This window comes from Abramis brama, assembly GCF_963993115.1.
Source record: "Abramis brama genome assembly, chromosome: 5".
NCBI lineage: Eukaryota > Metazoa > Chordata > Actinopteri > Cypriniformes > Leuciscidae > Abramis > Abramis brama.
Genome location: NC_139967.1, coordinates 16,847,187 through 16,874,147, shown reverse-complemented (window position 1 = coordinate 16,874,147; position 26,961 = coordinate 16,847,187). Strand labels below are relative to the sequence as shown.

At 35.7% G+C, this 26,961-nt stretch overlaps 4 protein-coding genes across 8 annotated transcripts in view; 3 read left to right on the top strand and 1 right to left on the bottom strand.

Moving 5' to 3' along the window:
- Positions 1–10,957, top strand: part of slc4a5a (solute carrier family 4 member 5a) — a 39,900-nt gene extending 28,943 nt beyond the window's left edge. Inside the window, exons 16-26 of one of the 3 annotated variants that reach the window (XM_084114189.1) lie at positions 1,217–1,251; positions 1,611–1,802; positions 3,191–3,304; positions 3,445–3,606; positions 3,693–3,871; positions 4,811–4,883; positions 6,151–6,219; positions 7,310–7,483; positions 7,745–7,918; positions 8,159–8,214; positions 10,202–10,957. In XM_084114189.1, coding sequence (XP_083970315.1) covers positions 1,217–1,251; positions 1,611–1,802; positions 3,191–3,304; positions 3,445–3,606; positions 3,693–3,871; positions 4,811–4,883; positions 6,151–6,219; positions 7,310–7,483; positions 7,745–7,918; positions 8,159–8,214; positions 10,202–10,382 — 1,409 coding nt within the window. In that variant the 3' untranslated portion in view covers positions 10,383–10,957. Of the gene's footprint in view, positions 1–1,189; positions 1,252–1,610; positions 1,803–3,190; positions 3,305–3,444; positions 3,607–3,692; positions 3,872–4,810; positions 4,884–6,150; positions 6,220–7,309; positions 7,484–7,744; positions 7,919–8,158; positions 8,215–10,201 lie in introns of all 3 variants that reach the window. The other 2 variants (XM_084114188.1, XM_084114190.1) reach the window with 2 other exon arrangements.
- ogfod2 (2-oxoglutarate and iron-dependent oxygenase domain containing 2) lies at positions 9,187–13,774 on the bottom strand. Of its 2 annotated transcripts, XM_084114195.1 has the most exons (8): positions 13,413–13,774; positions 13,277–13,333; positions 13,077–13,187; positions 12,905–13,004; positions 12,672–12,796; positions 12,280–12,537; positions 11,684–11,855; positions 9,187–10,329 (listed from the first exon to the last, which is right to left on the bottom strand). In XM_084114195.1, exons 1-8 carry the CDS (start codon positions 13,524–13,526, stop codon positions 10,307–10,309), a joined length of 960 nt encoding a protein of 319 aa, XP_083970321.1. In that variant the 5' UTR covers positions 13,527–13,774; the 3' UTR covers positions 9,187–10,306. The 2 variants fall into 2 exon arrangements, with proteins under 2 accessions (XP_083970321.1, XP_083970320.1); XM_084114194.1 differs by lacking the exon at positions 9,187–10,329 and having other exon boundaries at positions 10,975–11,855.
- A 127-nt stretch (positions 13,775–13,901) lies between these two features.
- Positions 13,902–17,209, top strand: LOC311082978 (gypsy retrotransposon integrase-like protein 1). 2 transcript variants are annotated; one of them, XM_084114192.1, is made up of 8 exons: positions 13,902–14,219; positions 14,818–14,967; positions 15,160–15,240; positions 15,329–15,470; positions 15,542–15,596; positions 15,680–15,937; positions 16,051–16,167; positions 16,368–17,209. In XM_084114192.1, exons 1-8 carry the CDS (start codon positions 14,051–14,053, stop codon positions 16,587–16,589), a joined length of 1,194 nt encoding a protein of 397 aa, XP_083970318.1. In that variant the 5' UTR covers positions 13,902–14,050; the 3' UTR covers positions 16,590–17,209. The 2 variants fall into 2 exon arrangements, with proteins under 2 accessions (XP_083970318.1, XP_083970317.1); XM_084114191.1 differs by having other exon boundaries at positions 13,909–14,219; positions 14,818–15,011; positions 15,129–15,240.
- Positions 17,210–18,470: 1,261 nt separating this feature from the next.
- On the top strand, positions 18,471–26,666 carry abcb9 (ATP-binding cassette, sub-family B (MDR/TAP), member 9). Its single transcript, XM_084115043.1, has 11 exons — positions 18,471–19,526; positions 20,528–20,642; positions 20,789–20,919; positions 21,327–21,532; positions 21,714–21,911; positions 23,015–23,143; positions 23,225–23,413; positions 24,011–24,184; positions 24,432–24,591; positions 25,858–25,994; positions 26,106–26,666. The coding sequence occupies exons 1-11, from the start codon at positions 18,905–18,907 to the stop codon at positions 26,412–26,414; spliced, it is 2,370 nt and encodes a 789-aa protein (XP_083971169.1). The 5' UTR covers positions 18,471–18,904; the 3' UTR covers positions 26,415–26,666.
- Positions 26,667–26,961: the final 295 nt, after the last annotated feature.

The window sequence follows — 26,961 nt, the reverse complement described above, 5'->3', positions numbered from 1 at the left end:
ACTTATATTTGTTCAAAATACTTTAACTTGTTAATTATTTTAACAATTTAATTTTGTTAGGTTTTATTTGTTTTAACTATCAAAAAACTGTAAAATTGGTTTAGTTTAAAGTTTTTATTTAATTTTTTAAGTATTTTAAAGCTGCTAAAGTTAATGTGCTAACTGGTATCATTTAAAAATGCTTAACCATGTTTAAAATCGACATAAAATCAAAATGAATGTAAATTCAAATTAAAATCTATTTTCGAAATGCATGTTATTGATCATATTGCAAATGTTTCATCCATGGGTTTCATAATTTTTTTATTTTTTTTAAATCATTCATTTTTTTTGACCGTCCTCGTAATTTTTTTAAAATCAATATATAACTCGGTCTGAAAATTCAGCTTTGCCATCACATGAATAACAAGAAATTACATTTTGAAATAATATATAAAATAGAAAACCATTATTCAAAAGTGTTTTAATATTTAACAATATTACTGTTTTACTGTATTTTTGATCAAGATCAAATAATGATTGGTGAGCAATGAGCAAAGAGACCTCTTTCAAAAACATTTAAAAAAAACTTACCGACCCCAAACTTTTGAACGGTATAGTGTATGTACTGTGAACATTATTAAAATGCTGTAGAGGTATGATTCAATGTTATTTCATTAAACTTTAAACATTAGCTTATGGTAACTTATCAAACCTTATTGTAAAGTGTTACTGAATACATTTCACTTTGGAGTCACTGCACTGTTCAATATGCATACATTCATATGTCAAATATTAATTTCTTGATTAAACAAAGTTCCATTGGGTGTTTAAAGAGAACTGGCTGGGTGCATGTGATTATTGTAACTTATTTGTGTTATGTTTGTTTTTGCTGCAAACCCCAAACGTGACTGCTGATTGATGTGAGTACTTTTCAATATGCATGAGTTTCACCTGGGCAGTTTGTACTTAGTCTAATGGCCTGCAGTAGTGAATGAAAACTAGCAGTGAGGCTTTTTGAAAGTAGTTCAGGCGTGCTGGATTGTTTCAAAAACCAAATGAAAATTTTAGTTGGGCTACACCTGCAGTCATTTACATTTGCCAAAGCTGGCTGTGATCCTGGATGAATCCTTCTAACAAAGTGTTCTTTCAGATTTCCATTCATTCTGCTCATTTTCCTCTCTGATTCTCCCTTTCTCTGTTTGTTCAGTGGCACCAATGATCTTCGATGTTGTAGTCCCAGTGCCAGATAATTCCTCTACTCTCTTTGGTGTAAGTGCCTATTGTCTTCACCTCACTCACATCTGTGTTAACATTTGTGTTAGCATGACCTTGAATTAGATTATAGCCTTTGAATCCACTGTATTTGCACTAACTATCACTGATTTTCTAGCCCACAATGATATTTTGTGTTTTTGTATTATGTCATGATGAGTGAATCCAATTAGTTTAATTAAAATGCATCCTTTGTTACTGATCTTGCCTGCTGTTTTTGGTCCTGTCCTGTTTTATTCTCTCTTTTTCTCTTTTTTGCCATTTATCCACCACACAACCCTTTGTTTTGTCTAAATACCTCCCTCCTATCCCTGATTTGTACCTTTTTTTCCTCTGCGTTTCTCCCATCTTCTCAGTTAAACGTAACAGCTCTGGACTGGACTCAGTTGAGTAAGAAGGAATGTGTGAAATATGGAGGCTCACTGGTGGGAAAAACCTGCAAGTATGTTCCAGATCTTGCTCTCATGTCCTTCATTTTGTTCTTCGGGACCTACACTATGACTGTCACTCTGAAGAAGTTCAAATTCAGTCGCTACTTTCCCACAAAGGTAATACCAGTGAAGATTTTTTGCCCTTTTTCTTACCTAACTAAGATTTTTACACTTGCACTCCATCTTCCATCTTTTACTTTGTCCTTAGTAGCTATCTTAGACATGTCATTTCCTCTTTTATGTCAAAACCTTGAGTCTTGTTTAAGAAAAGTTGTCTGTCTCTAACTTTTATTCTGCATTTTCCTAATTACTGATGGGATTTAGTAAGACCAGTAGGATCTTTCATAGTGTTAGTTCAATCAAAAGAGCTTTACACCTGCAAAATCATGAAAGGTGAGCAATGTGATGTGGGTGCAATCATGCATGTGTCACACAAAACTTATATTAATGTCACTTAAAAAAAAAATTATTCCATATATTATTACTATTGTTGTTTATTATTATTTACACCTTTAGTACAAGAGTCATGTGACTACAACATCCTTTATGCGTTCTGTTACAGGGCGCTTGACTGATTTGGTTGGATCTCTTAAATAGACAAAAGAAAAGTTTGGAAAACGAATACGTTTGTAGTAATTATTACAGTAAAAACATAATCAGTGTATTATATTTACACTTCTTATATGAATTATGAAACAAAGCTTGATCACACGGTATAAACTCATAAACGACACGGTATAAACGACTGTTGCAGTCCTTAATACATTCTTTATTGCACGTATATGGTGTCTTACATACAGTATAGTGACATTAATTTATTCTATCGCTATATCTGAAATCGCATACCGTCTGAGTATAGGTGCTACATCTGAATTTGGACTTACTTCGCGACAGTTAAAAAAGCATGTTCTATAGAGTATGTATGACCTACCTGCATCAGTTGCGTCACTTTACTGCCATTCATAAATCCTCTCCTGTGGCCTTATGGGATAGTAATGTAATTGTATTTCCTTTGTATTTCTATTGTTTACCCTTTAAAATACTTTAAGAAGCTCCTTTAAAGGCGCTATAGAACTTATGATGATTATTATTATTACTTCAAATGCGTACTTCAGATTCAGAATCTCTGCAAAGTAGTAGGTCGTCTGGGAACTTTTCGCCTATAGTTTTTTAAATACTATTTATTCTGACTTTTGGCATACTTTTTTGCATGCTATATAGTAGGGAAGTATTTGATTTTGGACGCAGTGTTTGTGTTTGGAACGGAAGCATGCATCAGTCTCTCGGTCTCTGAGTGCAAGCATTAAATAAATAAATAAATAACTCTTCCGTGATCTTGTGTTGACATTCATTTCTGCATTCAAAACTGTGCAATTCATAGAAAGGTGGCAGGCTTGCAGACCAGTATGTTACACGTATCTCTTCAACAGCATTGTGCTATATTTCTGCAGCTGCAGCTATGTGTGTGTTTTATTCATTCTTTAATATGTTTTGTTTCTATCAAGCTGAGGAAGTTAATTAGTGACTTCTCCATCTTCATGTCCATCATGACGTTTGTGGGGCTGGACATGCTTATAGGTTTGAAAACACCCAAACTCATTGTGCCCACAGAGTTCAAGGTGAGAGTAAATGAAGTTCAACTCGCATGTTCTGAAGAAAGAAACTGATCTTGATTTTTTTTTTTTTTTTTTTGTGACTATAAAGCTTCCTCTAGTTTTTCTCAAAGGTGTATTGGTTATTTTGTTTTCAAATCATGTAGCCCACACGCCCCGACCGGGGTTGGTTTGTGATGCCGTTCGGAAAGAATCCGTGGTGGGTTTACCTGGCAAGCTCTGTCCCTGCTGTCCTCGTAACTATCCTCATCTTCATGGATCAGCAGATCAGTGCTGTCATTGTAAACCGCAAGGAAAATAAGTTAAAGGTATCCATGCAGTGAGAAGGTCCCTAATCACTCCTGTTCTTTTCATTTCCATTGACTTCCTTACATTTCCTATCTGTTTGTTACAGAAAGGTTGTGGGTATCACCTGGATCTACTGTGGGTGGGCATTCTGATGGCAGCCTGCTCTTTTATGGGCTTACCGTGGTACGTGGCAGCCACTGTCATTTCCATCGCTCACATTGACTCGCTGAAGATGGAGAGCGAGTCTAGTGCACCAGGGGAACAGCCACAGTTCCTGGGTGTGAGGTGAGACAGACATGGCAACCATAGCAGGTCTCAACACTGATAGTTTCTGATTGGCTCTATATAGAAAAAAAACAAAAGTGATTTTTAGCTAATGACATTAAGTATTTCCTTTCATAAAAGCCATAAATTATTAAATGGTTATTGAGAGTGGGCTATCAAAACTTGATTGTCATAAAATCTCATTTACATAAGCAGATGGACCATATTTGTGACCCTGGATCACAAAACCAGTCACAAGTAGCATGGGTATATTTGTGGCAATAGCCAACAATACATTGTATGGGTCAAAATTATAGATTTTTCTTTTATGTCAAAAATCATCAGTAAAGATCATGTTCCATGAAGATATTTTGTAAATTTTGCTACCGTAAATATGTAAAACATTTATTTGTGTGAGTGAATGCAGCACAATCGCGAACATAAATGGACAACTTCAGAGTTTTGATTTTTTTGCACCCACAGATTCCAGATTTTCAAATAGCTGTATCTCTGTATCCTAACAAACCATACATCAATGGAAAGCTTATTTATTCAGCTTTCAGATAATGTATAAATCTCAATTTCATGAAATTGACCCATGTGACTGGTTTTGTGGTCTAGGGTCACATCCAAATAGTAATTAATGTACATGGAACAGAAGCCAAACCTCAAAATGTAGATGGTCGGGAACACTGAAATACTTTTATGTACTGTGTACATGTCTGGTGTAAATCGACAACTGTTGTTTAAGAATTTACATTAAGTATAAAATGCCTACTAAACACTAAACATGTTTGCTTAAGTGACTTCCAAAGTAACATAAGTAGCTACTTTGTTATTGTGCACGGTATAGTTACAACACAAATGACACAAATACATAGAATAAAATTGTGGCTGTTCAGTACATATATCACAGTTCTCCACTCTTTTATCTTTGTTCTGCTTCTCTTCCAATTACAGAGAACAAAGACTGACAGGAATCCTGGTGTTTGTGATGACAGGAGTGTCTATCTTCTTAGCGCCCATCCTGCAAGTGAGCTTGTTGAAATGACAGAGATAATTAATACTGACTTGACCTATCATTTAGGGTAGATTAGCAATTATTATCATAAAAAAATGTTCAATGAAGATGTCTGTATGATCTATTCTGCTTTAGCTGCGGACATTGGAATCTTCAAATAGAAAGATTAAAAGAACAGTATTTATTTGAAATAATTTTTTTGTCTTTACTGTCACTTGTGATCAGTTTAATGCATTCTTGCTATATGATTATAAATGTTACTGACCCCCAAATTTTAGACATTTACATTTTATGTATTTACTTAAATACTCTGAATTTCTAAAATAGTTAAAGTGAACATAGAATATCATCCTGAAAGTCATCTTCAATTGGCCGGATGAAATTATACTTATGGCCATGGCATTCAACAGATTTTTTTATTGTTGTTATTCATGTGACTTTAAATACAGTTGAAATGTTTTTAAAGGTCAAGCATTCTTTTTTAAAGGCAAATGCCCCTGCAGGAAGTGCGCTATTCTCTTAGAATTAAGAGCAAAAGCAAGCTACATCTGTTTCTCTGAAATTCATTTTACTTTCATAATCTGGTGAATCTGAAAAAAGGGTAGGTCTTATCCATCAATAAATTGATCGGATTGTGTAAAGTGGCCTTTACACACTATACCAGAATGGAGCCAGACTGAGAATGTGAGCTTTCTAAAACAATGATTAAATAGCTATTTGGCTACTGGTTAACATCCAATAGCCCGCATCACCAGACAAGTGACATCATCAGAAAGGAAATCGGTTTCAGAGGAGGAACAAGTTTTGGCATTTTGTTTAAAGATTACATTTTTGGTAACACTTTACAGTAAAGTTTCATTAGTTAACATTAGTTACCTACTTTAGTAAACATGAATTAAGAATGAACAATACTTCTACAGCATTTATTAATCTTAGTTAATGTTAATTTTAACATCTACTAATACATTATTAAAATCAAAAGTTGTATTTGTTAACATTAATGAACTAACATGAACAGCTATTTTTTTTATTAACTAACATTAACAAAGATTAATAAATACTGTTACGATTGATTTGCTCATTGTTAGTTCATGTTAGTTAATACATTAGTTAATGTTAACAAAAGAGACCTTATTGTAAAGTCTTGCCCATTTTATGTAATGTTTATTATATTATATCTGTTATATGATTAAATAGGGTCCGTTTTGTCTTCATGTTGACTTTAAGTGTAACTGCTGTTGCTTTGGCAGCTGAAGTGTACTTTTTTTTCTGTTTATAGTTCATTCCTATGCCAGTCTTGTATGGAGTGTTCCTCTACATGGGTGTCGCTTCTCTCAGTGGCATCCAAGTAAGTGCCTTTAGGGATATAACCTTTTTCAACCCCTCCTCCCTCTGTTTGGAACAGCTCTAATAGCCAATGTACTTTTATGGTTTTTGACACTGCAAAGTTTTAATATCATAGCAAACTTTACCAGGAAAACATTACAACCCGCACTTTGAGTGTAACACTCATTTGTATGCACTCTACAGCTGTGTTTAGTGATTAGAAATGAGTGATTTCTCCACAATGTGACAGAGCAGGGTAAGAAGAGTGTGGTGTTGTGGGAATGGATATTTGTATGCCGGCTGGGTTTACTGAGGCAATTTTGAGCTGCATTTTGATGAGGCTGTCAGACTGCAGTGAGAATCCACCATCTTGTGTAGCTTGGCAGTGGCCAGGTGCTTCTTTGCTGTGCTCTAGTAGTCTAGTTTAATGTCAGCTAGAGAACAAGAGGAGGACAACGGCAAAATGATGGACCTCGAACGGAGACTGTAACTGTACTGAATGAATACAAATGTATTTAAGTTAAAGGTGCTTTGAGGCTACATGCTTAAAATCTGTCTTTAAACATTAAAGTGTTCTTTTCTATGTGACAAGCTTTGGCATGTGAATTACTAATTGTCTTATATAAGTGAGGTAAAACAAAGAAAAATCAGTATGTGTTTAAAGGAAGTTTATTTACTCATCCTGTCGTTTCAAACCCGAATGACTTTGTTTTAAAGCTACAAAAAGGACACAAACACATCATAAAAAGTCATCCATATGACTCTTGCGCTACATTTAAAGTCTTCTAAAGCCATTCGATAGTTTTGTGTGAGGAAAAGATCAAAATGTAAGTTGTTATTCACTAATAATCTTCCCCTCAAGTGAACTGCAACCAGATCATTGAGTCATTTGAGAACCAGATCCATCCAATTTGTGAACAAATCATTCAGATCGAATCATTTTGTAAAGTGAATCAGATTGGTTTGACTTGTCCTTTTGGAACTGAACAAGCCTGGTCCTTATTCACTTTCATTAGATTGAAAAGAGTCATTTGGGTTGGGAGTGACATGAGGTTGAGTAAATAATGACAGATTTTCCCTTTTTGTCTAATCAAACATTTGGTCTTTTATAGTTCTGGGATAGGATCAAACTGATCATGATGCCAGCAAAACACCAGCCAGACTTTTCATACCTGCGTCACGTACCGCTGAGGAGAGTCCACCTGTTCACACTGGTGCAGATTGTGTGCTTAACTATTCTCTGGGTCCTCAAATCCACATTCCTCGCTATCATCTTCCCGGTCATGGTATGGTAACATATTATATTGCCACACAAAATCCCGTAAGCCCTCATGTATATCATGACTCGTAAAACAATATTAGTTTCAATAAAGCTTTCTGGATGTAATCCAATTAGTAAAGGATCATTGTACTTTGTTTGATTGCACTTTGTAGTTCAATCACACTGTGAACAGGCCGCTCTGTTTATCAACTGAAATTCTGTGATTAAGCATGTAATTCACCTCAAGGTTTTACAAATAAACAGTTTCTGTCTCTCGATCCCTCAGATTATTGGTCTCATGTTGGTACGAAAGATGTTGGACATGGTCTTTTCTCAACACGATCTGGCATGGGTGGACGATATCCTGCCTGGGAAGGACAATAAGAAAAAGGATGAGGACAAAAAGAACACCAAGAAGGACAAAAAGAAAGGCAAAGCAGGGGATGTCGGTGAAGAAGTAGTAAGTGTTTTACTAGCCTGAAAACTCAAAGACAGACACCCAAGCTGAGAGTGCAGACTGGACTAAAGTCATCTTTGGTCTTCACCCAAAAGCGGTCTATATTTCAGTGCTTGTTGAGATCCACTATTGCATTGTGTTTCACTGGTGCCACCTTCTGGTGGAGAAAAGCCTTTGTACTGTTCAAAGTTGACACATTCTGCACATGCATATACTTATCTTTCTCCGTTCTTTGGCCCACAGGACAAGTACCAACCTTATACAAACTGCTCCCCCAGTGATTCAGACTTGGATCGCAGGTACTGTGTGCTCAAACTACACGTTCCCTACCGTGACCTCCTACAGGCGCCAGACTCGAACTCAGAGTGGGCGGCACGATGCCAACCAGGCAGTTACTACCACTGATACTTTATTAGATTTTTAAAATGAGCATTTCCTCTTAAATACACTTCCACTCACTACCTCTCTACATTTAATAATACTAAATATTGCATTAATATTTACACAGAAGTAGATGATAGTAGAGAGACAGCTCAGAATATTAAATTTATAACTGCTAAGACCAATACAATGTCATGCAAGCCCCTGTATACAGTATTTTGCCATATATTATTAGAGTATTTACCTATAGATTTTTGCCTTGCCATGCGCTTTGAAGCAATGCAGATAGAATTGTTTTCATGCATCCACCAGTATTTTACTTTGCTTGCTGTTATAAAAAAATGTTATTTACTGTTATTCATGTTTTTACTTTGCTTACATTTTCACACCCAAAGAAACAGCACACATAAGTAATAATTATTGAACTTGCATAATTAGATGTGAGTACAGTTTCAGTTTATTTACCTGAAATACTGGGAAAGATGCCAGTGAGAAAAGTTATTTGAATCTATTAATGTACCCTACTTGGTTTACATTTTTTGCTAAAACTTTACATTTTTAGTAGATATAAAGTGATTAATGTAACAATGTATCTTACTTTTTTCAAGGAATTTTGGTTGTTTCTTTCTCCTGTGTGATTGTGGTCCCAATAAGAGTGCTTATACAGAATAACACAGTGCCTGTACCATATTTTTTTATTTATTTTTTTTGTTTTGTTTTATGAAGGTTTCCCAGCCTGGTTTCTCTTACACTATATCCAAAACCCTTTTACTTATCCAAATGCATTCCTCTGTATCACTCTGATGTAGAAATGTAAAATCTGCTGGGTTTTATGTCTGCATTGCTGTTCAGGGGGCATGGTTTGGATGAAGTCTTCACTTTAACAAAGGTTGAATTTACATTTGCATTTAATCATTTAGCAGATGCTTTTATCCAAAGCAACTTACAAATGAGGAGAACAATAGAAGCAATCAAGTTAACAATTGGGCAACAATATGCAAGTGCTGTGACTAGTCCCAGTTAGTCTAGCACAGTACTCGTAGCAAGTTTTTTTTTAAATGGATATATAGAATAGTAAGTGTTAGTATTAATGGTAATGTAAGTGTTAGTATTAATGGTAATATGTTAACTTTAGCATTAGATATTTTATTAGGTATTTAAGTTTTTTTTTAAAAAAAAAAGGTTTTTAATCTAGGATAATATTACTCTATAAATATACCATTGTTCATAATAGTCTTTCTTTATAATAACACTTTTTGTACTTTCTATATGCAATAGCTTTGTACTACTGTTCAAATGTTTGAGGTCAGTGACTTTTTTTAGTTAACACTTTTCTCAGCAACGATGTTAAATTGATCAAAAATGACAGTAAAGACTTTTACATTGTTACAAAAAATTATATATATACATATATGCTGCTCTTTATATTAATCAAAAAAAAATCCTGAAAATATCAAGCCGCATACCGACCATTTTTTTAACATTCCTGTCAAAACAAATGTGATGTTACTTTATATATTCTATATCTGAATGTTAAAAAATGTAAATTGAAATGTCTAATGTAAAAAAGAACATAACCAAAATTATTTTGATTCCTAATGCATTAATTAATGTTAATGTAGAACCTTATTGTTAATGGCCCAAGTAATTATCGCATTTAAACACTTTTGTTATCTCCTTAACGCATAATATGAAACACTACAGGACATCATACTGAGCCTTCTCTCTGATTTGGGTGTGCCCTGATCCCAGATCTTTCCCCTGGAACATTTGTGCAGTCACACCGTCTCTGTCACCTGCATCTATAATCTTAATACAGACTCCCTGCTCCCCGTCCTGATACTCAGCTGTACCTCCTCCTCTTCCTCCTCCTCACTCTTGTAACTGGAAGTTGCCATTCCACAGCATCACTCTGCACCTGAAGATCTCCTGTCCATCGTCCCCGGCGATGCCACTGGCCAGAGGGATGTCTTGCCCCGTGCCCCAGGTGAAGATTGAGATGGATTCCGACTATGAAGACGCAGATATTAACCCTAGAGGCAGACACAGGGATCACAGGGACATGAGCAGCGAAACAACACTATAATGTCGAATCTCTAGTAGTGGAACTGTGAACAGTGTGGAACATTGGACGCTCCATCTCAGCTTGTTTGAAGCTCCTGTGTTACTAATACATGTTCATGTTTAACTTAAGATACAGAGCGGATGAGACAGCACTTTAGCACAACTGTGACATGGCATAAGAAGTCAGTGGTTAAATTATTTTAAAGGGTAAACATTGAGCCAGAGTATATAATTTATGCTACGTATGCATCAAATATGGATTTTTGTTTCTTATTTTAAAAGCCAATGGAATTAAAATTTGCTGCAAATTCAGTAAATTGAACTAATTGGAATCAATATAACACCATAGATAATGTGGAAACTAGATCAGTTTTATTTTCAAGATTTCAGTATCTTTGATATGATGATTACAGAGATTTACAATTATGATTTTGTTTTCCCCGGTAACTGCTTATACCTCTGGGTCTAGTAGTGTTGCCTTTCTCCGAAGTCATGCTTTTCCTTGCTTTCCCTTTCTTTTCCTGCTTATTACACTCAAAAATCAAAGTTGGGGAAAGAAACAACCAAAAAAAAAAAAAAAAGAACAAAAAAAAGAAATTAATAACTGAAACAGATTTTGGCCTTTCATTTTATTTGCTTGAACGTTTCAGAATGCTTGTGTGAGCAGTGTTAGGTATAAGCGGGATGTTTTGTCTGTATTTTTATATTCTGTGCATGACTATGTGAAACTGGGCAGGTTGCAAATGATGGATGATGTTTGCTGATGCAGATGAGATTTAACCTCTGGAGGAAAAAAATAACTGTTTAAGATGCAATAATTCTGTCTCCTGACAACTTGAATTCTGGTTAAGGTTTAAAAATTAAGACTAAATATATTTACTGAAATTAATGTTTTTGTACATATGAGCCATATACATTAGAATGTGTTTTTTTTTTTTTTCGTTTATCATATTTTATTGTACATCTCAAATCCCTTGTATATATTAATAATTCATCCTAAGATAATACACTGACTAAAATACATTAGCAGGCTTAAAACCACTACATTTACAATCAACTGAATATTTAATCAGGTCATTTGCAGTCAAAATTACCCAAGGACATAAAACAACATTTACGCCTTTGGTACTGATTTTGAAAAAGGCACACTGGACGATAAGCATATTTTATCCTGATTGCCAAACTACTGTCATAAATTAGACAAAAACAGCACTGAACAACATCATGTTAAAGAACATGACACATTTCTACTAGTGTCATCATCAGGGTCCATGGTGAAGCCGTCGCTGAATCCGTAACTCTCCACTAGCGTGGGTTTCTTACCACACATAGGGCAGAGTTTGTTCCTCTCACGTGAAGCTCGCATCCATATGATCAGGTTCCAGCGTGTGCCTGAGGAGATAGGCAGAGCGCCGTGCATGTGCTGGCCCCTGTGAAGCAGACCCTCAGTCACGTGATGCTCCACTTCCACACACTCCGTCTCACTCAGAGGCACCTAAGACAAACGCACAGTCAGGACACTGTAAATACATCTTTATCGTGCATTACTAGGCCGCATGCTTGTGCTGCCCACTGTTTCATCCAAAACTGTCAGTGTCTTTGTAAAGTGAACTAATGTGTTCTATAATCATGAAATAAAATCTCTTCTTGAAGAAATTGTTTGCTTGCTCTTTTAGGGTAGTTGAATGGGCAATGTGATAATACTATTTCATTTCAACGATTGCATGCATTAAACAGAAGACTACACTACACTTTTTGATGCAAAGGACCCCCTAGTTTGAGGGAACCCTTTCCTAAAATAATAATAATAATAAAAAATAAAAATGTTGCTCTAGGTGTCTTTACAAGCAGATTTTAAACAGATTTTCAATTTCAAAGAACCCTGTCTGGGAATTCTCAAAAAGTTGTCTTATAAGCACCTGTCTCATGTCTCCAAAGAACAGGTTCCCCTCTGTGAAGTCTTTCCCCAGTGATACATTTAGAGTGACTTCAGCGTTGTCATAATGATAGCAGAGTTCCAAATCTTCCCGCATAGCATACTTGACCACGAAAGCCTTGTGACTGTCCAGACAGCTTCCTCCACAGTCGCTGTAGAGCAGAGCCGTGAGTGGACGCAGATAGACCTCCCTCAGTGGGGTGATGAAGCTCTCATCAAAGCCCAGTTCATTCAGAAGAATCTGAATTTGTTTAGAGATGTTAAATTATTGTTATTATTATTATGACTGGCATAAAACAAAGAACAATATTAGTCTGCATTTTGATGGCAATCTCAATGAGAACTGGTTAAGTGTATATTGATAAAAACTTGTACCCCATAATTGTTCATGGTGTTCGGCCTGCCCTTTGGGGCATCAGACTGTTCAAAATGCTCCAGCTCTTCTATAAGGTCATTGCAGAATTCCTTTCTGAACACTGGGAATCTGAAGACTCTTGGTGCTGCAAAATATAAAGTAAACCGATTTTTGTTGTTGTTGATGTCATTTATTTCCCATGATTTGATGGTCAAAAGATTTAAATTGGAGCGTGAGTAAAGAAGAAGCTCACCTGCTTCTGTCTGGATGAGTTTCATTAGTCCTTCCACGGTTGCATCACTTGAAGCACAGTATTTGATCATCTGTAAAAGCTCTGGGGCCAGGAATGATTCCTTGCAGGGGATAAATGGCATTACAGTATATCAATGATAGACTCCCCGTACTGCTGATTCTACGTAACTTACCTGTAGATGATAAACATGTTGATGTAGAGGTGTATAAATCTCCTTGATGGTAGCTGCTCTCTCTGCTGATTTCAATTTATGATTCTGGCGTCTCTCAATTTCTGCATGAATCTATAACACGACGGAGTAAATAAGCACACTCTGACAGCCTTGATCATCGTTACCGCAAGAGTGATTTCTGCTCTCGAGAGCTCACTCACCTTTCCAATCACGTCTCTGAACTGGGACTCAGACACACAGCCCAGAGATCTGAGGATCTTAAGCAAATGTCAATGGTGTTCAGAGAGAAATGTCAAAGTATTTAACATTAAGGCATTAGCCAGTGTTGTCACTTACATTTTGATAATCACTCCTGAACTGGCTTTCTGAGACGAAACGAACATGAAGTTTGTATTCTTCAAGAAAAATATTATCTCTGAAAAAGCAATTGCATGTGTAAAATCTCTCCATGTTGTATTGAGATTTGACTATTCCGAGTCTAACTACATACTGTTATATATTTATACAGACGTAATATTTACGACTTTTGAAACATTTTAAGCGAACGAGAACACATTTCGACCGGAGTAACCAGACCTTTTTTGACCAGTTTGAAGTTGAACTGTCAATATGTTCAGAGCTCCGCCTACTCAATGATTGTTTTGGAACAACCACAAATATGTCCGTAAAGAAACACACAGTTTCGCAAAACATCTGATAAACAATTTGTTTTTCAAGTATATGAGTATAAATATTCTAGACAAATTTTGTATGAGTTCGTATCTGAAAAGAGCGATAAATACCAAGAGTGATAAACTATATGTTAAGTTTACTTCCTGGTACGTCACTCAATTCCTTCCGTCCGAGTATTGTTGTGTGTGCACGCGCAAGTACAAGGCAAATCGCTTCTGTTGTTTTGAATTTAAAATCGGACGATTATTTAGCTGTACCGTCTGTTATGTATTTAAAGCCTGGGACCGTGTATTCGCAGCAGAATGTTGAGTGTGGACTCGTTGCCAGTTGCCGAAGAGGAGGTGGTGGAGTCCAGCTCAAACAGACTGGGGGACATTTACACTTTTGTTGCCGAGGGCTGTTATCCTCAAACCATGAACCCTATTCGCAAGAAAAATCTCAAAAGATATGCTCAGAAATTTATGATTGACGGTGAGAGCAAAGCTGGCAAATGTTACATTCGGAATGTTAGTAATCTGTTGTTAATCTTTTAGTGTTTTACAGTATTACCTGGAAACAATGTTGTAAAGTTTAACTTTGACAGACCTGTATGTATGTATGTCTATATATTGGCCTGTTATATGTTAACTTAGTATATTTATAAAATAGAATAACAAATGTACATTATGCTAGATTTAAAATAACCCCCTGTCTGGGAATTGTCAATATATTGCCATATAATTATCACCAGACATAATCACATAATTTGTAACCTCTTTTGTAAACTTTACACTACATGCTTTTAATTTTTTTAATAGCTCTTGGTTTGAATTTAAGCTACTAATGGGGGTTACTGAAACTATTTACTAGTACATAACCATCATATTGAGTATTTGTTGAATACAAATATCCTCCTGATGTTTGAGTTGATCATTTTATCCAGTCTATTCTAGTATATAAAACAGTCTTTAAAAGCAACATAAGCAACGTTCCACGCTTTTTTAATGGTTTAGCTGGTCTTAGTGATTGGTGATTTATTTAGTTTCATTAGACCTACCTCTCTAACCTTTCTCTATCATAAATTCTATAGATGGCCGGTTATATTATGTGGGACCGAAGAAAGAAGAAAAGCGAGAAGTAGTGATTGAGGCAGAGCGGAAGAGACAGATATTCCTGGAGTGTCACTTCAATGACATTGGGCATCACCTGGGACAGAAGAAGACTGTTCACAGGATTCAGAGTAAATACTACTGGCTTGGCATTGTCAAGGATGTTGTGGATTGGGTATGCTGTGGATGTCACTATATTGACACTTTTAGGAATGGATATGTTTGTCACTGTCATATTATTTATCTACGTGCATTTGTGTTTATCTACATGCCACTGAATCATCTGTTTCAGATTAAAGTATGTGAAACTTGTCAACACACAGAGCGGAGTAAAAACCTAGCCAGAACGGTACGACCCATCAAGGTGGATGGTCCGTGGGACATTTTGGCCATTGAAATAATCGGTAAGAGACTTTTAAGATGTCTAATTTGTTAGCAGGACATATTTTTAGAGCGTAACCAAATGTCTTCACTTGCTGTTTTTGAAAACAGGTCCATTCCCAGGAACTGTACATGGAGGGAATACACACATTGTTATTATTACAGATTACTACAGTAAATGGGTAGAGGCCTTTCCTGTACAAAAGAAAGATGGTCTCTGTATTGCACGATGCCTTTCATCATCTATTTGCAGGTGAGGTTACATTGCACCATTATTAAAGAATAAATATGCTGATATGCTAAAAAGTTTTTTTTTTTTTTTAGATTTGGCCCTGCAAAGACAATGTTTTGCTCTCAAAGTGCTGACTTCTGTGAGGAGGTAAAAACTTTTGTTGAAATACCAAACTTTTATGCAAAACGGGATTAACTCTATTTTCACAGCATTATTATTAATTATTTTAGGTTACAAAGCACCTGTGTGACCGGTGTAACATAGCATTAAGAGTGTTGCCAGTAGACCAGCCGCAGAGGAACGCACTGTATGATCGCAGCAGTAATCTGCTGAGAGATGCCATAAAACAGATGGTGGTGGAGAAACAAGTAGAATGGGATGATTTTCTTGATCCAGTTTTGGCCATCTTCAGGACATCAGTCAACCCTACGACAAAATTTACGCCACACTTTTTAATGTTCAACAGAAAAGCCAGCATATCTAGTGAGGTAAGAGAATTAACTTTTAAGATATGGGAATACATTGACATGGATTAATGTTTTAATACGATAAGCAAGAAGTTACACTGACTGAATTTCTATTTCCGTTCATTTTTTTAAAGACAAAGTTTGATGCTCTTAGTTGCTATCAGGACCAGGAGGAGGATACCCTTAATGAAGAGGACACAAACTCTTTTCTTTCCTCCATGCAGGAGCAGCAGAATAACATCAAACAGCTGGTAAAGTCTGAGCATTTGTTTGTGTAGTTAAAATCTTCTTCAGTCCCATTACTAATAATAGATCAGTTAGACGTGTCCCATTCTCCATAGTGCATGTGTAACTACTAGCGTTTATTCAAAAAGGATGTCTAAAAAAACTGATTTTAGTGCAGACAAGCTTTGAAATTAGTTTCCTGATAATGTTCTTTTTGTCTATACAGGTAGTTACAAATATGAATGTCGCCTACAGACAAGAAAAGAAAAATGCAAAACGCAAGGCTAGAAACATGCCCTCCATAACTCTCACTGTGACCAATCCATTGTTCAGCGCTGAGGAATCGCCCTCAGCAAAAAAGCTTAAGGAAAGCCTCTACTTGTCTTTTCCTGTGGAGACTGTCCTAACCACAATACAGAATGTACCTGAAGCCAAGAATATCCTCTAACAGACACTGATGTGCACTGAAAATCTTTTTTGATGGGACTGATCACTATCCGCAAAGTGTATTTGCATAGACTACAGCTCGAAGACCTGTAAGGTGGTCCACAGAGAGCATGTTAAGTAGATGAACTCATGCTTGCTTTGTGTTTCAGCACATAATGTAGCAAGATTCAAATATTTTGTTTCAGCTCAAGGCGTTCATTGACACTGATGATGGTCTTAGCTTGTGCTTATTATTTTACAGAATAGTATTTATTACAAAGTCAGGTCATTATGTTAGTTTTTGTTAGTCATTATGTAACTACACACCCATGTTTGTTTTGCTTAGGTGACTCATGTACCAGAAGACACTTTTTTTTCTGTATTTCCTTTGGATGAGTCATCTGAAGTACAGAGATTTCAGTAAGAATGTTGTTTAAACATTAACTATGAAGATTATAATATTCAGTGCTCATTACCACAGAAAATAGTTGTTAGTTGTTGTTTTGGCTAACTTTTTTTTTTTTTTTCTCAAATGGTGGGTCTGAATTTGCAAATAAATTTCTTTACATGTGCTTCATCATTTTAAATTGTTATCCAACAATTGACTGTTTTCATTTGTAATAAATGGATTTGTTAATCAGTTATTCAGTCAGCTCTGCGGCCAATGTGATGCATCTCGTGCAACATACTCTTTGCGTTTGAAATAACAGTTGAAACGAAGGTGCAAGAATGCAGCCACGGATTGTGGCTGATTTCATAATAGGGCTGACCTCAGCTTGTTACTTGTGTCATCATTGAGACAGCCTGCAAAATGGCGACATGTCTTTAAAGTGAAGCCGTTTAATGTTGTAACGCTCTGTTCTCGTTTAAAATTGTGTATCCGCACATCCATTGTAAAACATTTTTGTTAAATTTATGCTAAAAACTGACAGCTGTGGTTGCTAGAACTTTAAAAAAATGCACTGACAATGTTATACTGTACGGATAAGAATTATGGGAGACAGTTTGGTGATATTTTAGTTCCTAACTGTAAATATTAAATTATATTATGTTAAAACACCAACATATTTGAGCCAATAAAATATGTTTTTACAGTGTTGATGACAACAGTGGTGATCTAACAGAATCCATAAGGTGACTAAAGTGCCCTGTTACTTTTTTAAAAACTTTTTTTTAATACATTCTGGGAATGCACCTTTCCCCATAAAATAAAAGGTTATGCATACTTTTTATTTGAAATAAAATCATAAGAAATCCTCTTAAAATAAAATAACCTTAGTGAAAAAAGTATATTTGAAAAAAGAGTGTGTTATGAAAAAATACATTTTGAAAGAATATACTTAAATATTAAATACTTATAAGCACTTTAGTATAGGCTATATTAACACATCAACATGAGTACTTCGTTCCTCATATAAGCAATGATTTAAAATGTACTTTAAGTAAAACCTTTATTATGAATTTATTACAAAGTGCACTTTTTAAATGCGTACTAAAGTGTTTTAAAGAACAGTCATAATAGTGTAATCTCTTCAAGCCATGTATTTGATATATCTGAGAGTACAATTTTTTTTAAATATACTTTTAAGATTTGACGTATACAAGTGCACATTCAGTATGACCCCCCCATTACTTTTCTTTCCTTTTAAAATGTCTACTGTGAATTAGTGAAATGCTCAGTTTATGCTCGACTGTGGAGATACAATACATATTGGATGCGCAATAAAATACAATAAACAATACAATACAATTCGGATACCGTGATATCCATTTTTGCCCTCACGCGCTTTGCATCACAATATGTAAATACCTGTGTATTTTACCAATGTGACCAGAGCACTCTCTGATTGGTCAGTTGTCACGGAGGCGGGGCTTCAGTACAGTATTCTTTTTCCCCCTTCCTGTCATTGAACTGCACTGGAAAGGAGAGACGATGGATGTGAACTGGATATTGTGTGACTAATATGAGTTTTATTATCGTACCGGGAAGGTTGATTTACGAAGGAAATTATGAGCTGCTTTTTAGACGGAAAACCTATGGATTTACATATAGATATTCTATACTGCCCTAATGAATAAGTCTGTGCTAGTGCAAGCTGCGCAGGCCAGCGAATCAACTTTACAGGCGCAGGACACTGACATTTCACGCGCGCTCCTTTTATCAAACCAGACCTGTCAATCTGGTTTCACGCTGTGTCATTTACCTACATTATTGAAATCACTTATTCAATAATGATTCCATATCAAATTCCATATAGAATTTTGCTGCTCACGTTTACCTAGGAGAGCTAGTCTGTGTGGTGCATTAGTATCAACCTCTTCAACAAGTGTAGGAAAATGAGGGTTGCTGTGATTCTCAGTGGGAGCCTGGTGTTCACTCTAGTGGATATTATGGTCACTACAATATTGTATGTTCATGGATCAAGTCTTGATATATTTGCAGATGAATTAGAAGACTTTGACATACACCGCTCAACACTGGACTTGTGGGGAACCGTTCTCATACGGGTCAGTCTTCTTTTCGGGGGCTCTATCGGGGTGTTCTTTAACAGGAACGATGGTCCACGGAGGGTGTCAAACCTGGGGACGCTGGTTGCCCTCATTTGCCTTACCAATATGACTTATGCTCTGGCCAAGTTGTTGATGTTTTCTGAAGAGGGAGCTCTGATGTATGACCCTTGGTTCCTCAGTCTGTTCTCCTGGACTTGTGCATCAGCAATAGGCATCATGATCTCATGGAATCTGCTGTCACAGACTCCCAATGCTGTGTCTGACCGAGAGGACAGCGAGGAGACGGAGGGGTTGGTGGATGGCATTGAAACAGAAGATGAGTCCAGTGAGAAGAGCAGGAAAGAGTCAACTCATTCAGGGGCCACAATCGGCCGTCTGTTGTCATACTGTAAGAAGGATTCGGGTTTGCTGGCCATTGCTTTCTTCTTTCTTCTCCTATCTGCTGTGTGTAAGTTCACTCTCAACAGTTTCTCACAACTATATTCTAAGAAATGTAATAAATGAAGTAAACATGTCATAATTCCATGATGGATATTTCATAATTGGCCCAGCAGTCGTTCTCTATGAACAATCTGATGAAATGTATAGTAACTGTACAATTAGGTTGTATACATTAGCATTAGTTAACACAATATTTAATATGAACTAACAATGAAAAATGCTTTTAATGGACCAAAAGCGAACACTTGTTTATTTAAAAATGAACACTAACTTTAAGTAACATTAATAAATGCTGTATAATATATACAGGAAAATATACCTTTTTTGAAGCATGTTTTGAAAAGAGTCTCTTATGCTCATCAAGACTGCATTTATTTGATGAAAAAACAGTAAAAGATAAAATTGTGAAATATTATTACAAATTAAAATGATAATTTTTTTTTATTTTAATTTTCAGCAGGCATTACTTCAGTCTTCAGTGTCACATGATCCTTCAGAAATCATTCTAATATGCTGATTTGGTGCTCAAGAACAGTTTATTATTATTATTATTATTATCAATGTCAAAAACAGTTTTGTGGAATCCATGAGACATTTTTCAGGTTTCTTTGATGAATAGAAAGTTCAAAAGAACATAATTTATTTAAAATGCTTTCAAAATGATCAATTTAGAGCATCCTTGATCAATGAAAAATCTTACTGACCCCAAACTTTTGAACGTTAGTGTGTATTACAGTTTTTATGGACCTTTTTCACTTGTACAGACATTTTCATCATATTCACCCCAGCAGTTGTGGATTTCTAAACTTAACGGTCTGAGTACTGTTAGATTGCACATCATTGCAGTGTAATTGCTGTAATATTTACTCTAGTCTTTACATGCTTGTGAATGCCTTGATTTGTCACACTTTGATGGTTGCACATCTAGCACTTTATATTGTTTAACATATTGTTCTCATCTCTATTACTTTTCAGCACACAGTTAATGTTTTATTTTCCTCTCCATAGGTGAAGCTTTTATACCTTATTACACGGGGCAAGCAATAGATGGCATAGTTATCCAGAAAAGCATGGATAATTTTGCCAAACCAATGATTACCCTCAGTGTGTTGGCTTTGGTCAGGTGAGCAATTCTGGATTTGACTTTTCCCTCAATTACTCATTTTTATAGACATCACTATAGAGATTTGATGAAACACATCAAGTTTTTATCTTAATCCATGTCATATAGTTCCTTTTGAAAATGTATCACTTTTTTTGTTTTTATAGCTCCATAGCCATTGGGTTTCGTGGAGGAGTCTTTTCTGTTACGTTTGCCAGGTTGAACATTCGACTTCGGAACCTTCTCTTCAGATCACTAATGCATCAAGATATTGGGTTTTTTGATGCCAACCATACAGGTAATGTTCCAGCTCCAATCATATCTCTCATCAAACATATCCCTTATATTTGTACCAAAACATGTAGGCCTATAATTTTGCATACTGAATTTCAGTTGATCTTTTTTTTTTTTTTTTTACATTTGCATACTCATTTGTGATTGGCCTTGTCTTCTTTCCTTATAACTATTGTGTTGATTCTTGTGTGCAGCCAACAGAATACAAGTGATGCTGCATTTTATTTACAAAGAAACCAAAGCCTAAAACACAAGCTTACCTATAACATTAATTTGATTATTTTGCTGCCTTAAAGAAATGGAAATTCAGTGTTGTTTTTAATGTTATGTTATCAAAAGACCATTGGACCAGTGAAAGACATTCAATACAGAACACATAAATGATTCAGCACTCAATGGTTTGCCTTACAGGTGACATTACCTCTAGACTTACCTCAGACACTACTCAAGTGAGCGACCTCATCTCACAAAATGTGAACTTGTTCCTGCGTAGCTTTGTGAAATCTGTGGGCATCTTCATATTCATGTTTGGAATGTCCTGGAAGCTGTCTGTAGTCACCATCATGGGTTTCCCATATATAGCTGTGGTCTCCAAACTGTATGGAGAGTATTACAAGGCAAGTTATGCATATGCAAATACTTTGCTTGATTGAAATAATAGAAAGTGTAGCTTATGCTTATGTTTCATTATTCACAAATGCACATTATACTGTATATATATAATAGCATTTCATGCACTGATACAAAAGATGTACTCGTACTAAAAGATTAACATTACACATTTGTGATGTTCAACAGAAATTAACCAAAGAAGTCCAGACAGCACTGGCTCAGGCCAATAAAGTGGCCGAGGAAACAATATCAGCCATGAGAACAGTGCGAAGTTTTGCTAATGAGGACCAGGAGGGAGATTCATATTACAGCAGACTGCAGGAGATGTTCATTCTTAATAAGAAGCAAGCGGTTGCCTACGCCTGCTTCATGTGGTCAAGCTATGTAGGTATCTTGAAGGTTTAACGAAGCCTTCAGTCTTTGTCCTCACAGAATCCTTAGTTATGCATCCTAATGCTGCCTTCACATGCTATCGGAATTATCGTTAATATGAGTTTCCTAGCTTTGGAATCTGTCACCCTGTCAAGTCATATTTACCACTGGGAAGTTTGAGGATAATTTTGATAGCCAAGTTCCCGAGTTGGGTGTGCCATAATCTTTAAACATGGTTGCTGCTGTGATTTGCAATTTTTATTAGCCTTGTCTTCCCGTCAATGTAGTGCATATTTACAAATATGAATAATCATTTGAAGCGTAACCTGTATTTGACCGAAATTCCAGAATTGTCAGCAAACTGACTATCTAGATAGCACAGTGAATGTCAATGAATGGGACGTTAATTATCCTTTTGGCTTTAATAAGATTTTCCCAATAAAGAATAAACCTGTGGCCGATTGCAGAAACTGATAATACTAGTCTTACAAGTTAGTCATCTATTTATATTCTTCAAGACTGGTCGTAACTTTTTTAAGTCAATTACATAAAAGGATAGACTGGACTAATTTGAATCCGGAAAGTAAGGATGATTATCTTAATAATTGCTAGTTGGTCAGACTAGTTCTTAAGACACAGTCTTAACTCAGTGGCTTATGCAACTGGCGTCCTTCGTGATTGCTGTTCTTTCCGACAACAAATCACTTGAATGCGACGAGCTCGTAATAAAATAGTGGGAAGTAGGAAATTTCAGATAGTACGTGAAGAGAGCATGATTTAGTTCCCTTTGCTTTGCCACATTTACCCCCAGTTTCACAGACAAGGCTTAATCCTAGTCCCAGACTAAAATGCATGTTTGAGCTGTTTTTACAGAAAGCAACTTGCACTGATATATCTTAAAATATGTCAGTGCCTTTCTTTTGTCTCAAGATTCACGCCTTTTTTTAGGGCACGTTTATAAAAGCTACTTAAATGTCCTAATTGAACTAAGGCCTAATCCTGGCTTAGTCTAAGCCCTGTCTGTGAAACCAGGCCTTTAAGTATTTTAGAAGTTCAAGTCCACATTTACACTAGTTTTCAATCTTTCTTCTTTCTTAATTTCTATCTTTTTTTAGATCTCTGAACTGGCCTTGCAAGTCACAGTCCTGTTTTATGGAGGCCACCTAGTGGTGACAAATCAGATGAGCGGAGGGACCCTTATTTCCTTTGTCATCTATGAGCTAGAGCTTGGAGAGGCCCTGGAGGTACTTTGATTTTACTTTTAAAATGTACACGTGTGAATGAAACTCAAATGATGTATCTGAAACACTCTGGTCTTTTTACAGAGTATATCATCGGTGTACACAGGTCTGATGCAAGGCGTTGGCGCTGCAGAGAAAGTGTTTGAATATATTGACAGGAAACCTAAAGATGGCCTTGATGGTCAAGAAGCTCCAGAGACACTTGAAGGCCGGGTGGAATTCAAAAATGTGACATTTGCATATCCAACACGACCAGAGATGGAAATATTGAAGGTATTCTTTGTTGAAGGTAGACTTTAAGTGCAAGGTATATATTTTATTTGGAGATATCTTGCCATTTAATCTACTAACAGGAAAATATAACCATATCTTAACAAGGCATTATGTGGCAACTCTAAAAAACATTTTTTTGTTGGTTTCTGGTTCTGATTCATTGGCCATGATAGTTTCATGTTGAGCCACATTGTCACAATCGGTGTAAATGGATAAATAGCTTTTTGCTGTAATCCTATTGCATTGCACCTATTTAGGACACTGTGTAAGGGCTGATAAATGTTAATGATTTTGGCTAAAAACACAAAGGCTAAACATCAGAATTATGTCAAGTAGAAAAAACCTATGAACCGCAGAATTATTGAGATATATTTTATCACCATTGTACCCCTGAGCATAACGCTTAAACTCAGGTTGCTATGGATGACTTAAGTTGGGAGCATCAAAGACTGTCCTTGCAAATAGTCTATTGCAAGTAACTTTAAATGCTACATTAATTAGTTTTACTTTTAAACTGATATGCCAGTGAATCAGTAACAGAATTCCTAGATACTGTATACATGTAAGAAGGAAACTGAACCCTCATTTTCTTCTCAGAATGTATCCTTCAGTCTTCGCCCAGGGCAAGTAACTGCACTCGTAGGGCCCTCTGGTGGTGGAAAAAGCTCATGTGTGTGTTTGCTGGAGAACTTTTATGCCCCTCAGCAAGGCCAAGTGCTAGTGGACGGCCGACCTGTGAACACCTACCAGCACAAATATTATCACTCTAAGGTGGGATATATTCTGAGGTTGATCTGTCATACTACATTTTGAATGGATACATTATTTTGTACATACAATTATAGAAATTTATATATATTTTTATTTATCTGTAATAGTGTTGTTTTCAATGCTGCTTGTAGTACATTCTATGACCATAAGAGGGCAGCAGTTGCTGATAATGCAAATGTTGGTGAAGTGGCCTAACCAAAAGCAAATTAGAGCAAATTAAATATGTTAGTGCTTTGTTTTATTATAGGTGGCACTGGTGAGTCAGGAGCCTGTTCTGTTTGCCCGCACTGTTCAGATGAATATCTCCTATGGTATACCTGAAGCTCCTATGGAGGCGGTCATCAGAGCTGCCATTAATGCCAATGCACATGACTTCATAACTGGCCTCTCCAGAGGCTATGACACTGGTTAGTTATATATTATATTATATTATATTATATTATATTATATTATATTATATTATATTATATTATATTATATTATATTTGGTTTTATTATATTTAGTGCTGTCAAATCGATTAATCTAACATAAAAGTATTTGTTTATATAACGTGTGCATACATATTATTATATTTATTATATAAATGTATATGTGTGTTTACACACACCCATTTATATATATATAAATACACACAGACACACACCCATTATATTATATTATAATATTTATATTTAAATTTTTCTAGTCTCTTCTGCTCACCAAGGCTTTTAATATATTTTAAAATGAAATTTATTCCTGTGATCAAAGCTGAATTTTCAGCATCATTACTCCAGTCTTCAGTGTCACATGATCCTTCAGAAATCATTCTAATATTCAGATTTGATGCTCAAAAAGCATTCATTATTTTCAATGTTGAAAACAGTTGTGTACAATTTTTTTCCAGGATTCTTTGATGAATAGGAAGTGAAAATGAATGAATAGAAATTTGAAATAGAACCTTTTGTAACATTATACATGTCTTTACTGTAACTTTTGATCAATTTAATTCATCATTGATGAATAAAAGTATTGACTTATTTGACTTATTTTCCCCAAAAATATCAAATAAAAATTCTTACTGACCCCAAACTTTTGAACGGTAGCGATTAATGTTACAAAAGCTTTCTATTTCAGATAAATGCTGTTCTTTTAAACTTTCTATTCATCAAAGAATCCTGAAATAAAAATGTAAAAAACTGTTTTCAACACTGATGAGAATGAGAAATGTTTCTTGAGTATCAATTCATCATATTAGAATGATTTCTTAAGAAACACGTGACACTGAAGACTGGATTAATGATGCTGAAAAATGCTGAAAACAGCTTTGATCACAGGAATAAATTACACTTTACTATATATTCACATAGAAAACAGTCATTTTAAATTGTAATAATATTTCACAATATTACTGTTTTTTTCAGTGTTTTTTTAATCAAATAAATGCAGCCATGGTGAGCAGATTAGACTTATTTTAAAAACATAAAAAATCTTGCCGATCCAAAACTTTTGACTGGTAGTGTATGTGTCTTAAAACATATTCAGATTGAACACAAAATCTTCCATATCTGACTTGAATGCCTTATGCAGTGCTATACTAGCTATCAAACACTTCATTTTGATTGGATGTTTTTGACTTTTGACTGTATCAGAGTTTGGCTCATAATTCATCATGCTGCTCTGTCCTCTGTTATAGGGGTCGGAGAGAAGGGCACTCAGCTGTCTGGTGGGCAAAAACAGAGAGTTGCAATTGCTCGGGCTCTCATCAGAAACCCTCGCATTCTCATTTTGGATGAAGCCACAAGTGCACTGGATTCAGAAAGCGAATACATAGTAAGAGCTGTTGATCTTGAGAGGCTGTTATATTGACAGGCCGTGGCTCAAGTGAACATACGTATTTTTAGTCTTGCATTAGACTTCATTCATGTTACTACTTTGTTTTAGGTTCAGCAGGCTCTGAACAACTTGATGCGAGCGCACACGGTTTTAGTGATTGCCCACAGACTGAGCACAGTGGAGAGAGCGGACAACATTCTGGTGATCGACAAAGGCTCTGTGGTGGAGCAGGGCCCTCATGCTGAACTCATGGCCAGGGGAGGCCTGTACTGTAAGCTGGTGCAGAGGCAGATCCTGGGGAGTGAAATAGATACAGATGGTCACAAAATATCGCCAGCCCCACCTCGAGTGCTGAAGGAAAGAGATAAGGAGAGCGAAGAGGACTGTAGTGACACTGAGTATGAAGCACGCTACTAAGAGAAAGTTGACGTGCTTCACCTGATTGTTGGTATGAAGGCCTTAATCCTAGAATGAGAAATGTAATCGTATCTTGGGATTTATCACATATTTTGCATGTCAAAGAGTGTGTTTACTAGACTGGGGTACTGCCTTGAATAAAGCTTTAAGCAATACATACTTGATATACTTGATGTACTGTAAATTTGTTTCAAATGTAAATATCTGAGATAATTTAATTATGTTAAAATTAATTAAATTAATTGATGGACAGATTATTGTTTTAGTTTTTTTCATAAAGGTCCCACATACTAGCACAGTTAATAGTGCATTGTTTATAGTAGTGTATAGTGTTAAATAATATTTTGAATTAGCTTTTATTTTTATATTTTCAGCTTTCATTTTAATTTTACTTTAAGTTTTAGTAATGTTATTATGTGCTTTGTAATTATTATTATTTTTTTATATTTCTATTTAGCTTTCTTTTTTGTTTTAATTTCAGCACTTCAACTTCATAGATAGATAGATAAATAGAGAGACAAATAAAACTCATCTTGCACAGATGTAA

What these genes read in the sequence shown, in the direction of transcription:
- ogfod2 (XM_084114194.1), bottom strand. Translation starts at nt 13,526, where the DNA reads ATGGAGAGATTTTACACATGCAATTGCTTTTTCAGAGATAATATTTTT. An exon ending in TCAGGAGTGATTATCAAAAT is followed by an intron (nt 13,334 to 13,412) that starts GTAAGTGACAAC and finishes CATTTGCTTAAG; the next exon opens with ATCCTCAGATCTCTGGGCTG. An exon ending in ACACCATGAACAATTATGGG is followed by an intron (nt 12,538 to 12,671) that starts GTACAAGTTTTT and finishes AAACAAATTCAG; the next exon opens with ATTCTTCTGAATGAACTGGG.
- LOC311082978 (XM_084114191.1), top strand. Translation starts at nt 14,051, where the DNA reads ATGTTGAGTGTGGACTCGTTGCCAGTTGCCGAAGAGGAGGTGGTGGAG. An exon ending in TCAGAAATTTATGATTGACG is followed by an intron (nt 14,220 to 14,817) that starts GTGAGAGCAAAG and finishes TAAATTCTATAG; the next exon opens with ATGGCCGGTTATATTATGTG. An exon ending in CTTTCATCATCTATTTGCAG is followed by an intron (nt 15,471 to 15,541) that starts GTGAGGTTACAT and finishes TTTTTTTTTTAG; the next exon opens with ATTTGGCCCTGCAAAGACAA.
- abcb9 (XM_084115043.1), top strand. Translation starts at nt 18,905, where the DNA reads ATGAGGGTTGCTGTGATTCTCAGTGGGAGCCTGGTGTTCACTCTAGTG. An exon ending in AGTGTGTTGGCTTTGGTCAG is followed by an intron (nt 20,643 to 20,788) that starts GTGAGCAATTCT and finishes TTGTTTTTATAG; the next exon opens with CTCCATAGCCATTGGGTTTC. An exon ending in CTCCAGAGGCTATGACACTG is followed by an intron (nt 24,592 to 25,857) that starts GTTAGTTATATA and finishes CCTCTGTTATAG; the next exon opens with GGGTCGGAGAGAAGGGCACT.